The 14,751-nt window shown below is 38.1% G+C and overlaps 1 protein-coding gene across 2 annotated transcripts in view; it reads left to right on the top strand.

The window, feature by feature from the left end:
• The window catches only part of ELMO1 (engulfment and cell motility 1), a 311,923-nt gene that overhangs the window by 110,656 nt on the left and 186,516 nt on the right, over positions 1-14,751 (top strand). For both annotated transcript variants that reach the window (XM_069859885.1, XM_069859886.1), the window contains 5 exons: positions 1,097-1,248; positions 1,961-2,039; positions 5,656-5,706; positions 7,242-7,364; positions 8,744-8,875. In XM_069859885.1, the coding sequence (XP_069715986.1) occupies positions 1,097-1,248; positions 1,961-2,039; positions 5,656-5,706; positions 7,242-7,364; positions 8,744-8,875 (537 nt within the window). The remainder of the gene's footprint in view (positions 1-1,096; positions 1,249-1,960; positions 2,040-5,655; positions 5,707-7,241; positions 7,365-8,743; positions 8,876-14,751) is intronic.

Raw genomic sequence — 14,751 nt, 5'->3', positions numbered from 1 at the left:
TCCAGAATCAGAAATTCTATAATCACATTGGTGGCTTGTAGCATGAGTGCTGAAGAAGTGTGTGGACTTGAAGTTTTCTGAAAAGAATGTCAAACTTGATACAGGGCCACTGTAGCCTGTTACTTGGCTGTGAAGAGCCAATAATATAAGTAACTGTGGTTGCATAACATTTCTTCTGTCTGTGTTTCCTCGGGTACCTTTCATCTTGACTGTGCTGGTATCAGTGCATTCAAGGAAAACCCAGGCAGTTCTCTCTTCCTGCATCAGAAGAAGGCAAGCTTCTTCCTGTGAAGCCAAGTCCAAGGAGTGGGCAGCGTGTAGAAGAATGCCAGTTGCCACATCTTGCTGCACTGCTGTGTTGAGCCTGCAGATAAGTGTGCAGTGTATCAATACCACACTGTAAAAAAAACAGAGGTCAAACCTGGTTTTGATTAAGATGCCATTTGTTTGTGGCAGCTTGCAGTAAAAGTGAAGGTTATTACTGCATGAACAGTTAGCAGGACTGTACTTCAGACAGAGTTATGGAACTAGTGCTGATAAATTATCATCAACAATGTTTCAGTTTCTAACTTGGAAAAGAGCTTTCACTGTTGTTGATAACAGCAAGGCTGGGGAAAAGCATATTTTGCTAGAATGTGTTTTCTCCATGAGCTTAGATATAAATTTCTTTTTTGAGACAGTTGCCTTGAGCCTATATATTTGTTTAGAGAAAACTGCCTGCACAGATTTCTGCTGGAGGTAATAGGAAGTATTCTCATTGTTCTTTCCAAAGTTTTCCTCACACATAACCATTGTAGTTCTTTAATGTTGATTTATCATATTCATAATGTAATGTTAAATCATATGTTTTGATGGTACAAATATTGATATAAAAATCTAGGGTGGCTCATGCAAGCTGAAGAATCTGTGCTACTGTGTCCTTTTGAAGGTATCTGCAGTGCTTGGTTGATAGCTTTCAGGTATTCACTGACACCTGACATGTGGACAAAACTACTTGTATTCTAATGCCTTTCAGAGCAACATCCACAGTTTTCTTTCTTCCATATTTCATATTTTTGTGACAAGATGTAAATTCTCTAAATGTTTGAATTTATAGATAGCAAGCTATGTGAACAAATTTGCCTCGGACATCTCTATCTTGCAACGATCGCTAGCAATCCTGGAATCAATGGTGCTCAATAGCCACGACCTGTACCAGAAGGTGGCACAGGAGATTACAATTGGGCAGCTAATCCCACATCTGCAGGGGTGAGTTGCTCAATTTTTGATATTCCCCCCCCCCCCCATTTTTTATTTTTGGCTAAGCTGCCTGCGTATTTGGAAGGGGGAATTAAGAGAAGATCATTCTCTAGTAAAAAAATGCTTAACACCGGTTTGCATACAGCTGGGGATGTTTTGTTTGCCAGCCTCTGGGAAGTGTGTCAGACAAAAACTATTCCATTTTTGCTGAAGGTGTATTTGAAAAGGGATAGGCATTTTCTTAAACAGTCATGTGTTGTGGCTAAATGGGTGGAAACTGCCTCTTGTAGCATAGGGTAATGTACTGTGAACTATTATTATGCTTGCCTCCCACCTGGGACACTTTCCACTCACCTGAAAAGATTTTAATCCTAGCAGGTTCATCTCCAGAACCCTTTAGGGAAAGTTTCCTACTTGTAGCTTCAGGCAGCTGGCAGAAGCTGATCGTCTGGGCTCCTGATATGTTCATTGGAGACTGAATGGCACTTGAAGAGTGTGATTCATTTCACCTTTCTTGAATATGGAGAACATCTTGTGTCTTTTAATAATGGAGACAACCTGGTCATGACCAGCTTTGACTGATTGCCTGATTTTACATGGTTAACACTAAGTGGAAACAGTCCCTCCGCTTCTACCTGCAGCAATACAACTGGAAGATCAGTTTCTACAGCTTGTGTGTATTCACATTGTTTTGCTGTGTTTATCATTTTGTTCCAAACAGGACAGACCAAGAAATACAGACGTATACCATAGCGGTAATAAATGCACTTTTCCTTAAAGCACCGGATGACAAGAGGCAGGTAAGTTGTTGCATCTTGTTGTATATCTACCAATCTGTAGGAAAAGTATGTCACGCTCATACGTGCAGTTGTCCCAGTTGCACTTTGCCTGCAGTTAGTTCAATGTTGTTTCATGCTGTTATAGCATTTATTTTAATGGAGCTACATACATCTTGCACCATTTTTAGTAGGGATTAAGCATTCTTCTGTGCTTTTTTGAGTTTCCTGTAACCTCACATGAACTATATTGACTGTGGCGGGCTGTAGTATTTATTGTACTGAGCTCCTTGCCAGCACTGCCTGTAAAACCAGGCTATTTTTTGGTACTGTTCCTCCCCCCAGATTTTTTAATGAAAATTACATTCCTTTTGAAAACGGAAATATCTTGCTTTGCATTTCATGACTTTGTAGTATACTATTTTAAGTTAACTTTAGCGCTGGAGATTGGATGTCTCAAAAGGAAATATTTCAAGATTGCTGGTTGCTGTTGAATGAGAATGGAATGCAACGTGTTATGAAACAGAGAAGTTTTATCTGTGTTTATCATTTATTTATTTAACATTTCTGTCACCAGGAAGAGTGAGGATAATTCTTGTGATGACATACAGCTATTGTCCAGGATGAGTTCATTGAGAGCTGCTGATCAGTTCTGGTGTGGACTTTCTTTAGATTTATTTAAAATGCTGGAGATTTCTTTAAATGTACGTCAAAGCCCTGATGGGTTATTTTTCGTATTTGTTTCAAAAATATTTTTAAAATTACGAACAGGGAAAAGTAAAACCATGGCTTAATTTAAAAAAACCAAACACAAACTTTCTCCCCCCATTCCTTTTTTCCTTCTTCCTCCAATACAATCTTCATTTATTAAAGGAAGAGGGCACCTAATGAAATAAAACTGGAATAAAAAATTTATTTTGATTTTGACCTAATCTGTGATAGGTCTTCATAAGAATAAGAAACAGATTTCACTTTTTACATTTGTAATTATTTCCTGCTGCTTTGTTTTTTTGTGAAAAGTATGCTTTAGTTGTATTTGAAGTTGAGACAATGTCATATACAGGTAAGACCTTAATAATATTCAGTGGGCATGTGTATCTGAAGATGACAGTACCACAGCATCTTCCCACTTGAGTGAAACTGGTTTGCTGACAGTGTAACCACCTAGCGAGTCTGGCAGTAGACCATGCAGACTTCAGTTCACCTGCAGTACTTGCTGTGATCACTTGCATCACTTGTTGTGATACAAAATGGTTAGTCCTGGAGTTAATGATCATTAGAACATAATGACCCGATTTGGCTTGAAGGCACTTGCAGAAAATTTTCTTCAGTGTTTAATAACCTATAAGTGTTCATAATCTGTTAGGTTTCTCTATATCTATCTCGTGGCAAATTAGTAAATCATACCTTGAAGAAGGTAGGTGTCCACTAGCTTCAAGGTAGATATAACTGATACTGTTTATTGAATACTGTTGTTCTAAGACAACAATCGGACGTGATGCAGTCTCATGTAATTATATGACTGTGTGTCCTCAAAAGTTAAAGTTCAGCAGTCACCACCAATATGATTAGGGGAGAGAAGCTACACCAAACCCCGTATGACTCCAGGAGCTTTTCTACCCTCCCTGCTGCCGACTTACAGGGACTAGCATGATGTGGCTGACTGCAATTATGGGGAAAGATTTAAATTGGTGCTGGTATCCGTGTTCCTTCCCTGCTTTTTTTTTTATTTTGGTTTTTTTTTTCCCTCCTGTAATGCAAAAAGCTAAGAGATTCAAAATTTTTCTTTGTTAATGAGGACTCCTTTTGCTTCCTCTTCCACTGTCAAGGAACCAAATAATCTAGAGGAACCTAGGTTATTTAAAAAAAATTAAGATCTTTATCAGAAAAGAGCTGTGAATTTGAGCATTGAAATGATACTGCATTTTTACAAAGACATGTTGCTATGGGAAATGAGATGGCTAATTTAATCTAAAAATACTTGTTCTCACCTGTTACTACAATACTTATTTTAGAAGAGGTAGCTCGTCAGTTGCTTATAGCCATGTAACCTTCTTGAGACAAAGTTGATTTTATTGCAGAAATTGATTTTTTGAATGCTTGTTGTTCCTATAAGTTTTTGGTCTATTGACAAAAACTGATATCCCAATAAAGGCTTTTAAAATTTCAGGTATAAAAAGGAAGTGACAATTTGTTAATCTTCTCCAAAAAGTACAGTAAAAGAATTAACTGGTTTTTTTTTCTTTTTGAACTTGAATGAATAAAAGACTACCTCATGTTCATTACCTGTTCTTTTTGCTGTGGATATAGTTTGACAGAACCAGCCAGCCTGTTTCCCTCTATTGTGAAATGTATCATGTGCCTGGCACTCCCCCTGCAGCTCAGTTCTGCATTTCCGAAAGAGATGGAAGTATCTCTGTAATCATTTTATTGCTCTTATGTATAGTTGAAACCTGTGCAGCCAAAAAAGGCTTAAAAAAAAACCAACTGAATTTCTCTCATGTTTGCCTTCTTCCTTATTGTTCCTGCGTTCTCTTGCAGCACCCTAGTATAAAGAAAAGAGTAACCTAGTATACCTAGTATAAAGAAAAGAGTAAACATCTGTGACTGCCTTCTATCTCAAAATGAGAATTAGTTTCTTTTTGCAAGCAAGTTCTCACCTCAACACTTGCTTTATTTGCGTTGTTTCTGCAGCCATATTTCAGCCACACTATTCGTCTATTTTATGTAATAGTCTCAGTTTTCCTAGTCTCTAGTTTCTTGTGTAAAAGGAACAAGTATGTACTCTATATATTACTTTTCAACTTCCAGAAAGATCTGCAGGATGTTTTTTTATTCCTCCTGAGCCTGAACAATGTATTTGATGTGGTGCCAAATGCACCACCTGCACAGAATCCAGCTGCATCCTAAGAATGTCCTTAAGCAGGTGTCAGCACGGATGTGGTTTGTTGTGCTGTGTTATGTAAGGCTGTGATACGTAAGCTCTATTTCCAATCAATGATCTCCTAATCCCAAACATTACCCCTTTGTATACATATAAACAGCGTCTTAATAGCAGCATGCAATATGTTATCCAAATTCTTAAATAGTACATTTTGAAACCAAGAATTTGAAAATAATTACATGTTGATAATTGCTATAAATTGTATACTTTAGACGTGATAGCGTGTGTCCACATACACACACACATATTTCTACATTGATGGAAAAGATGGTGGAACTTAAAAATGAGGTATGGACTTGCAGGGATGGTTAAGATTAGACTCTCATGCTTATAAGTGTAAAATATTCCCTCCTATGCATTGTGGGACAGTTTGCAGCATGGACTGCTGGGGTCAACTGCTTAAAAGTGAACATAAAAGCATATTGAGCTTGATATTGACTTGACACAGGTCTAGAAGTCTTCAGCTTAAAACATACTTTTCACTTTCTTTGCTGCTTTTCTCATAGAGCAATCTGAGTTCATGACCCCAAAAATAGTACATACAATGGTATAGATGCTATGCTGCTTCGCTTCATTTACATGTAACACTGCAGAAACTTAAGGCTAGAACCTTTTATGTTAGTGTTCTTTTAGGAATGGCACTAAAATACCTGCTTCTGGCTAATTCTTATTTATTATTTTTTTAAACTAAATCAGGAAATGGCAAATATTTTGGCACAAAAGCAGCTTCGCTCCATCATCTTAACTGTGAGTATATAGTTTCCAAAGTTACTTTTCACTAGTAGAGAGAAAAGATGACTCCAGTTTGGTTGTTCATAGGTTTTACCTTAATATATTTTAATTCCACCTGAATCTTGATATGTTCTGAAGCCTGTAATATACAAGATAAAAGTTTGGTTGTTGAATGGGTTCAAAATTTATTATCAGGAACACTGTTTACCCAGTGAAATAAATTGTGGTTTCTTCATGAAAATGTAATACTGCATAAGAGTGTAATAGCTCAAGCATTTTCACCCCATGGAGAATGTTACCCTTATTGTGCAGATGAGGAGTTGTCTGAGGAATTTATGGGAAGTCTTCTGCATTAAGGTTTGGAGCAGATGACAGCTGAGCAAGCTGTGCAGCGCTTTCCATCTTGCAAAATGAACCTCTGTATTTTTTTGTTCTACAGATTATCTTGTCTCGATATAAAGCTGGACACAATTTGTCACCACCTTCACAACAGAAGCGTGAAATGTAGCTCAGAATGAAGTTAATGAATGTAATTAATATTAAAGACTTGCATCTGCTATCATGGAAAATAAGAGGAATTTTGCCTTTGACCTTAGCGTAGGTTACATTCTCAAGGGAACAAGGGAAAGTGGTCTTTCTCTGTTATGAGATACTAAGCAGTATAAAACAAACCAAATAACAGCCAAACAATCCCTCACTCCTTCTCTTTAACTGTCATGATTTCAATGATGAATGCAAACAGAATTTGTTTCAGAAGGCGTATTTTTACACTGCTTGTCCTCATAAGAAGTTTGATATAAGCATATGGATGATAACTCTTAGGTGTTCATTTACTGTTGTAAAATGTTACAATACCTCTTGGCAGATGGATACTTTTAACTTCTGGAGCTGTACAAATCAGTTGCTGTATCCGTCTCCTACCTAAGCACTATGCCTATGTACGCTCTGCTGTGTTCAGTGACCTATGTCTGTTTCCCATATAGAACCACTTGGTGGTTTTGAGCACACCAGGGAATTTTAAATTGTCTGTAATTTTGATGTATGCTTTCTGAATGAGATAATTCTGCACATATGAGATGTTGTATGCTGAAGTATTTCTAATCAGTCTTCCTCATACAGAACAGAGTTGTCTGGTTGGGGCAGATTTGTTGTTTATGAATGCCTTCCTACTCACATAGCTACTCTCTTAAATATTTTCTGAGTATGCTTTTTTATGCAGAGGTCTAATACTTTTTGTAAGGAGTTAATTTTTCTTTGAAGTGACTGCTCAGTACAAATGTTGGGGTTTTTTTATGCCACTTTTCAAAGTATGTATAGGCTCTATCTAGTGGCTAGAAGGAGAAAGCTTCGGTGCATTGTTGCTGTAAAGTCCTATTCCTCAAAGTCACTTATATGGTACATGAATCAGTAGCATTAGTCTTAGTTGGATTTTCTTTTTTTCTGGAGTATACATATGCTATTGCATAGCAAACATACAGAAACTGAATCATCTGAGTGCACGTAATGGAACTTTCTGATACGATGGCATTCACTGGTGTCTCTCTTTGCAGCATGTTATCAGGGCACAAAGGGCCATCAATAATGAAATGGCACACCAGCTTTATGTTCTTCAAGTACTTACCTTTAACCTTCTGGAAGACAGAATGATGACAAAAATGGATCCACAGGATCAGGTAAGCATCTGGCATGATCTGGTCAGGACAGGAACAGGACAACTGCTCACTGCTGTGCCTAAAGCTTTTTATGGAGGAAAAGACACTGCTAAGAATGCTTACATCATTCATTCATTCATTCATTCGTTCATTATCTCTCTCTCTCTGTCTCTTTCTCTTTCTCTCTGAAGTTGGGTTATGTTTTCTTGTTGTTACATGTACTGGCTCTTGCATTCCTTGTGCAAAAGTACAACAAAATTGCCAGACTTTTTCTCCTTAGCATGTAGTTCCATGAACTGAATTTGATGTCATCCTGAGCTAAAACTCCAAGCAGCTATCCAGCATTTGTTTCTTCTGTGTATTTCTTAGAAAGAACGGAGATGTGTAGTCCTTCCTAAAAGTACTTATGTACAGCTAAAGTGAATGTTTAAATGAAAACTATCTGAGATGTTAGAGTTGAAGTTAATTTGTGTTACAATAAAACCCATTTTTCTTATGAGCAACCTGAATAGTAGTTGTTCATTTGTTTATTGCTAGCTGTGTCCAAGCACCAGTGTCAGTATTGTTCATTGTGAAAAAAGAGACACTCTCCTGAGAGTTGGAAGTTTAAGTATAGAGTCAATGAGCCATAGATATTATATGTTTTGTTTGTTATTTGTAGCCCTTTTTTAGGCCCTGTACAAAGAAGAACCTGATGTCATTTTTAAGAGGGAATTGCGTTAAGATTTGATGATAATTTGGAGAAAAGGGGGTGGGAGCATGAGATGATTATAAACATAAGTAACATCATGCTCTAGGTTTCTACCCTTCCTGTTTCAAACAGGCAGGAAAGTTTGACTGTCAATAATGTACATGCAGTCACCTAGTGCATATCTCCATAGAAAGTGACTAATGCAGTGTTGTTAATATTGATGGTAAGATGGTTGTCACTGTCTCAAGACATTTCTAGTGATGTGTAACTGTGATAATTCCTCTCTTGCCCATTTCTGTGCTAGCAAAAATGGACAATTACCAGAAAGAATGCAGAGTGCTGAGCCATTTTGATTTCAGCCAGCAAAGTGCCTAAGCGCCAGCTTAATTTGAAATGTGATCTCTTGGCTTCTGTGGTTTCGTGTCTGTGGTTAAAAATAAGTGTGTAGTTAGTGACCTAGCTAACATGGGTCCAGCTTCTGTAAGTCAACACTTAAGCATCTGCATGTGAACCCCACAAATGTGACAACTTTGGAAAACTGGAACCACAAAGTCATTCTTGCTGACTGTCTCTGAATATGAAGTAGGGAATTTAGGCAAAGAAAGGGCAGTGAAGGGAATACAGTATATTGAAACAGCTTTTGTAGTATTGGTTATAAAAGTGAGAGTTTAGTTATTTAAACTAATTTTTTAACCTTGTTTTAACATAGGCTCAACGGGATATCATATTTGAACTCCGAAGAATTGCATTTGATGCAGAATCTGAACCTAACAACAGCAGTGGCAGTATTGAGAAACGCAAATCTATGTATACTCGAGACTATAAAAAACTTGGATTTATTGTGAGTATTTTTATGTGGTGGTACATTGAAAGTGGGTGAGTGCGTCTGTTGCAGTACATCCTACAATCAGTCTCTTTTTTTCCTTTTGGTCTTCTGGATGTTTGCCATAAAGGAATACCGTAACATCTGGGGGGGTGGATTTGTTGTTTGTTTGTGTTTTGAAAATCCTGTTAACTCCATGTGATTGCATTAGCTGAAGTTAGGGTTAATTAGAAGAAATAATTTCCTGAGGCTGAACCATAGAATTGTTTGGTTGGAAAAGATCTTTGAGATCATCAAGTCCAGCCGTACCTGTCCACTACTACTACTAAACCATATCCCTGGGCACCTCATCTACCCATCTTTTAAATACTTCCAGGGATGATGACTCAACCACTTCCCTGGGCAGCCTGTTCCAGTGCCTGATAATCCTTTCAGTGAGGAAACTTTTCCTGATATCTAATCTGAAGCTCCCCTGGTGCAATGTAAGGCTATTTCCTCTTGTCCTATCACTAGTTACATGGGAGAAGAGACCAACACCCACCTCACTACAATCTCCTTTGAGGTAGTTGTAGACAGTGATAAGGTCTCCCCTCAGCCTCCTTTTCTCCAGGCTAAACAACCCTAGTTCCCTCATCTGACTCTCACAGGGCTTGTTCTCCAGCCCCTTCACCAGCTTTGTTACTCTTCTCTGGACACACTCCAACACTTCAACGTCCTTCTTATCGTGAGGGGCCCAAAACTGAACACAGTATTCGAGATGCAGACTCACCAATGCTGGTAACTTCCCTGATTCTGCTGGCCACACTGTTTCTGACACAGCCAAGATGCCATTGGCCTTCTTGGCCACCTGGGCACACTGCTGGTTCATGTCCAGCCAGCTATCAACCAACACCCCTAGGTCCTTCTCTGCTGGGAAGTTTTCCAGCCACTCTTCCCCAAGCTTGTAGTGCTGCACGGGGTTGGACTCTGCACTTAGCCTTGTTGAACCTCATCCCGTTGGTCACAACTCATCAATCCAGCCTATTCAGATCCCTCTGTAGAACTCGCCTACCCTCAACTAGATCAACACTTCCTCCCAACTTAGTCTTATCCACAAACTTACTGAGGGCACATGCAGTCCCTTCATCTAGATCATTGATAAAGATACAGAACAGAACTGGGCTCAGCACTGAACCTTGAAGCATTTAGTTTTGACATGCCATAATTAAAATCTAACTTATAATGATATCTTGGATGAGCAGGCATTGTCTAGTGGATCTGTGGCAGAACTGTAAAGTCATTGTACTGTGCTAGTAATAATGTGCACTAGTGAGCTCAGTAAATCCTAGGTGGGACAATGTGGTTTTTACTTGTAGGCCCTTGTGTTTTGGTTACTTGAAGTCCTTTCATCTGTGAGTAGGGAATGCAGAATCTCTTACCCTGACTTAATCAGACCAATTGAAGTTCTGGTCTTGGCAGAGACTGTGTTGGGGAACTGAACACAATCTGGCTAAACCATTGCATACATTTATATTAATGAATAGTGTGTCTTTCCCCCCGCCTCTGGAAACAGGGCATGTACACATACTGCAATCAGTATCTTGATTTATTGCTTACTTTAGGTTAGTATGCAATTTTCTTTCTCCTTAGGTAAAATTGTATGCTTCATATCATATGTGATTCATTGCTTTGCTGTTGGCCTGGCAAATATACACTGAATATAGTACAGTAGCCGCAGGTTTTAAACATTCTTGGTGCAAGATGAAGCTCGCTGTGCAGTTTGAGTGCTCTGCTTAGCTCTGTGGTATAGGGCTCAACATTACCCAGTCCCCTTGTGGTTTTGGGAGGAGGCTTTCTGAGTTCTGGTAGTTGTTTTCATTACTGATGAGTGAGGAAAAATCATTACTGTATCAGTGCTGTTGTATCTATAAGGAGTAAGTAAATAGACAGGAAGGGAGGAACTTGGCATTTTGGATGTAAGCCTGATTATAAAATCAGGGCTTTGGACAAGCTTTTGAAACTCAATGGATTTTTTTGTGGTCTGTGAATTTTTTCTACATTACTGTGCAATGGAAGACCATTGCTATACCAGCTTCTGAGATTGGCAACTCCTACGGCGAGATGAGCAGAAGACTTTTGTGCCCTCAAGGTTGAAACTTAAAGAAAATGCAAGCCTTGACTTAGTCAAATGGGCTGAATATAGAACATTCGGCTTGTGGTGGATTAGAACAGAGGCAGGGGTCACTGTCATAAGAGGAGGAACAGTAACTGGTGGCAAAGAAATAAATGGTGACAAACATAGAGGGAACAATGGGATATGCTAAGGTTGTTGGAGGGTTGTACATACAAAGGATATGGCATATGAAAGAAACAAAGAGGTCAAATTCAGCAATTGATCTCTAATTCAGTCTGATCATTGATATCTGCTGCTCAATCTAATTTTGAATTGTTGAAGACTCTTAGGTCCCACAGCCACCGCTAACAGCTAAGTAACTAGCACCTCTGCAAATCTGATCTTGCTTTCTTAAAAGCTGGAGCTGACAAACTCTGAGTGTGTTGTGGAGCATCCAGCAGAATTTCTGTTGCTTAACAAGGACTAAAGATCAGTAGTTGTGCACACTGCTACTATGCAGCTATGTTCTTGCTACTATGCTACTAGGTTCTTCAAATGCTTTTTCTTGTCCCACAGGATATGTTTTGTTTCTGCATAGCTGAAATTATTAACAACAGCACATTTTAGCTGATAAGGTTGTGAGGAAAACACTCGGCGTGAATCAGAATGTGTAACTGTCTTGTCCAAATTTGTAGAAACTCTCTTGTGCCCGTGCAGCAGGGACTTATCAATTATCTTCATTACTCTCTTTTGGGCTGTTCATTGGGAAACCTGAAAACACTTCCAACAGTTGTCAAGGGCAAATAGCACTGTGTACTATTTAATTCTGATACACAAGGGAATGAGGAGCAAAGACTAGGAGTGGATGGAAACTGGGATCAAAATAGTGAAGAAAATGTGGGGAAGGCATAATGGGGGATAAGAAGAAATATGGGAAAATGAGTTATGAAAGGAGTACCACAGCAAGGTTCCCAATGGGAGGTAAGTTATCCAACTAATGGTGTAATAAGGCAAGAAACAAATGAAAAAGAAGTCAGTTGTGAGCTCTTAGGAGAGTTAATCTAGTCTTGTATGAAAGTTTTGCTTTGAGCTAAGAGTACAGGTGACCCTGCTGTAACCCTGCAACTCCAGTTAGCCTGGCTGCCTTCACTTCATCTGCTTCTTTTCAATCCATCATTAAATCATCTTTGCTGCTTTCAGAGACTGCAAGTAGAAGGATGCATTAGCAAACTGGTCTATACCCAGAATAATAAGAAGTTTCTCTTCCCCCTATTTTGGCTGTGTGGCACAAGAAGAAACCCAGGCAAATAGGAGGCTGCCTTTGAATGTTGTCTACATTCCATTGCTGTTAGTGGTCAGGATGCTAATTTCTTGGACTGATTAAACATTCTCTCCGAGGGGGAGAGCAAAACCATGTGTAGCTATCAAGTTGTTCCTGGACAGCTTGTTCTATTTCTGTGTGTGAAATGCAAGAATTGGGTACATTGCTCTTGACCACATCAAAGAGCCTTGCACCACTACAATTGTAATGTCAAGGAGAGACAAAGTCCAGACGTGGTTTCAAAAGTTTACAATATCATTTGTAAGACTACATAGTTAGAAACCTACATCCAATTAAAGAAACCACAAGACCTTTCCAGATGGTTGTGATGACCCATGTGAAGTTTATTATAGGTGAAGAAATTTTCAGGTGAGACAGTCTTGAGGAGGTTTACTAAAATGCTGATGAGTACAACAAAAGATGACCCAGTTAGGAGATCCAAGATGAACTCCACCCTATTGAATTCTTTTCCAAGTCAACTGTAAATTTTCTTCTCATTTCTCTGTCTTTTAAAATCTCTTTTGGCGGGTAAATCTCAACCAATGTTTACCCCTCTCAATTCTTGTAGTCAAGGTAGAGTTTTGTAGAATTTGAAATAGTAACATAAAGGCACATATATTGGCAATGATAAAATTGGTCCTAAAATTTCTGATGTTTTCAAATGATTTAGTTTTTTAGAACTCATTGTAGGTGAAGCTTTTGAAGTTTTCTTGCTTTTGAGTAAACCTAATTCCCATAACCAAGACAGTCAATACATGCAACACAATAAAGTAATATCCTGTATAACTTCATTGTAATTCTTTAAACATAACTGTCATTGAGAAGTTCTAGTGAATGTATTTGTTTAAAGTTAGAAGCAGACCTCTAGACCTTAGACCAAATTCTAAGAAACTTACATACATTAAAAAGTTGGGGAAAAATAATCTCATCCTAGAACAATTTTTCTTAAGTTTGCAGTGTGTAGGGTTTCTGGGTTTTTTTGTTTTGTTTTGTTTGTTTGTTTGACTTGAATAGAATATAAATGGTTTGTAAGAGGGCAAAAGTCAATATCAAAAGTGATTTAATAATTCTGCCATGCCACACTGGTATTTATTAGTGTAGCAAAAGGACATGTGGGTTAGTTCAGGAGATATGAAGTCAGTAAGAAACTGAAAGATAAAAAATGACAATTAAAAGGGAAATCAAGAATCGTGGGATGGTCTTCAAAAAGCAGGCATGGGCTTGATCTTCAAAATGTTAGTAATGGTGATAGAAAAGAGTGAATATATGCTGATGAAATCTTTTGATGAAACAAATTTTGGGAGGCATCAATGGGAGGCATCACTGTGTCAGTCAGAAGTTAGATTACCTTTTGGATTACAGAAATAGAAATGTAATTTTATTCAGTGGTAAAAAGTGTAGTGGTGTTCGTTTGGGACCTCTGGCAAGAATTTCTTCTGTAGGTACATATCTAAGCTATGAGAAAAGATAAGAAAGGTTGTGCAATGTAGCCATAAAAAAGTCAAATATTAAGCTAGGATGTATCTGGAAAGATATTTTCAGAGCAGCTAAACTCTTAAGATCGTTGTTTGCATTTCTGAGATATCATCTAGAACATTGTATAATTTTAGTTGCCTGTGCAGTTGCTTATGAACTGATTAATGTAGAATGAGCACTGAGGGTGAGGCTTGTGCAGTGATGAGGGAGATGATGACATAAAAAGGTTAGCTTGTTTAGCCCACCACACTGAAGGCTGTGGAATATCAATTGGATGAATGTTGAGAGGAAGGAAATCATATGTAAGCTAAAAAGCAGAGTTGAAAATCAGTTTATCAAAAAGATTTTTAATTTGAATGATGGGAACAAAGTTCATTACTAGTTTAAAGATGGAGCTTGATCCTTTATGAGGCGGTTTGTATACTATGTTTGACAATGGTAAACCCAGGAAACAAATATGACAACTATAAGGGATAAAAAACTGCACAGGGTGGCTTGGAGAAGTATGAAGGTAGACTTGTATAGTTAGATGGATGGTGACTTAAGTAGCAGCACAGCTCATTTTTTAAACATTACTGAAGTTTTCTAAGCTGAGGAGAAGCAGCATGAGAATAGATGTATGTATCATGCAGATACATATCTCTGGAAAGAAACTTAAAAAATAGTTGAGAGTAACTAAAGAATGTCTTAGGCAGAATGTACATCTGATAAATTTCTGAGATTTCTTCCAGACTTTTGTCTTCTTAATGTCTCAGATGAGCAGCTACTTTGTTTTTATTTTCTGAATTTATTCTTCAGAAATCTGTTGTGTCACAGTGCAATGTCCAAGTACCACTCTGAAGATAAAAACTATTCAGTTTTTCAACATTTCTGTGGTGTTTCTCATTGTCTCTTTGAATAGTTCATTAGCTGACACCTAGGAATAGTGTTGCCTGTTTGGGGATGAGGGGAGGATTTTTCCCATTGAATTTTTTGGTTAAAAAGAGATGCTCAGGAATTTATTTT

Source organism: Phaenicophaeus curvirostris, chromosome 6 (genome assembly GCF_032191515.1).
Source record: "Phaenicophaeus curvirostris isolate KB17595 chromosome 6, BPBGC_Pcur_1.0, whole genome shotgun sequence".
NCBI classification, from domain to species: Eukaryota; Metazoa; Chordata; class Aves; order Cuculiformes; family Cuculidae; genus Phaenicophaeus; species Phaenicophaeus curvirostris.
Note: the sequence above shows the minus strand (reverse complement) of the source record. Positions and strands in the feature narration are given on the sequence as shown.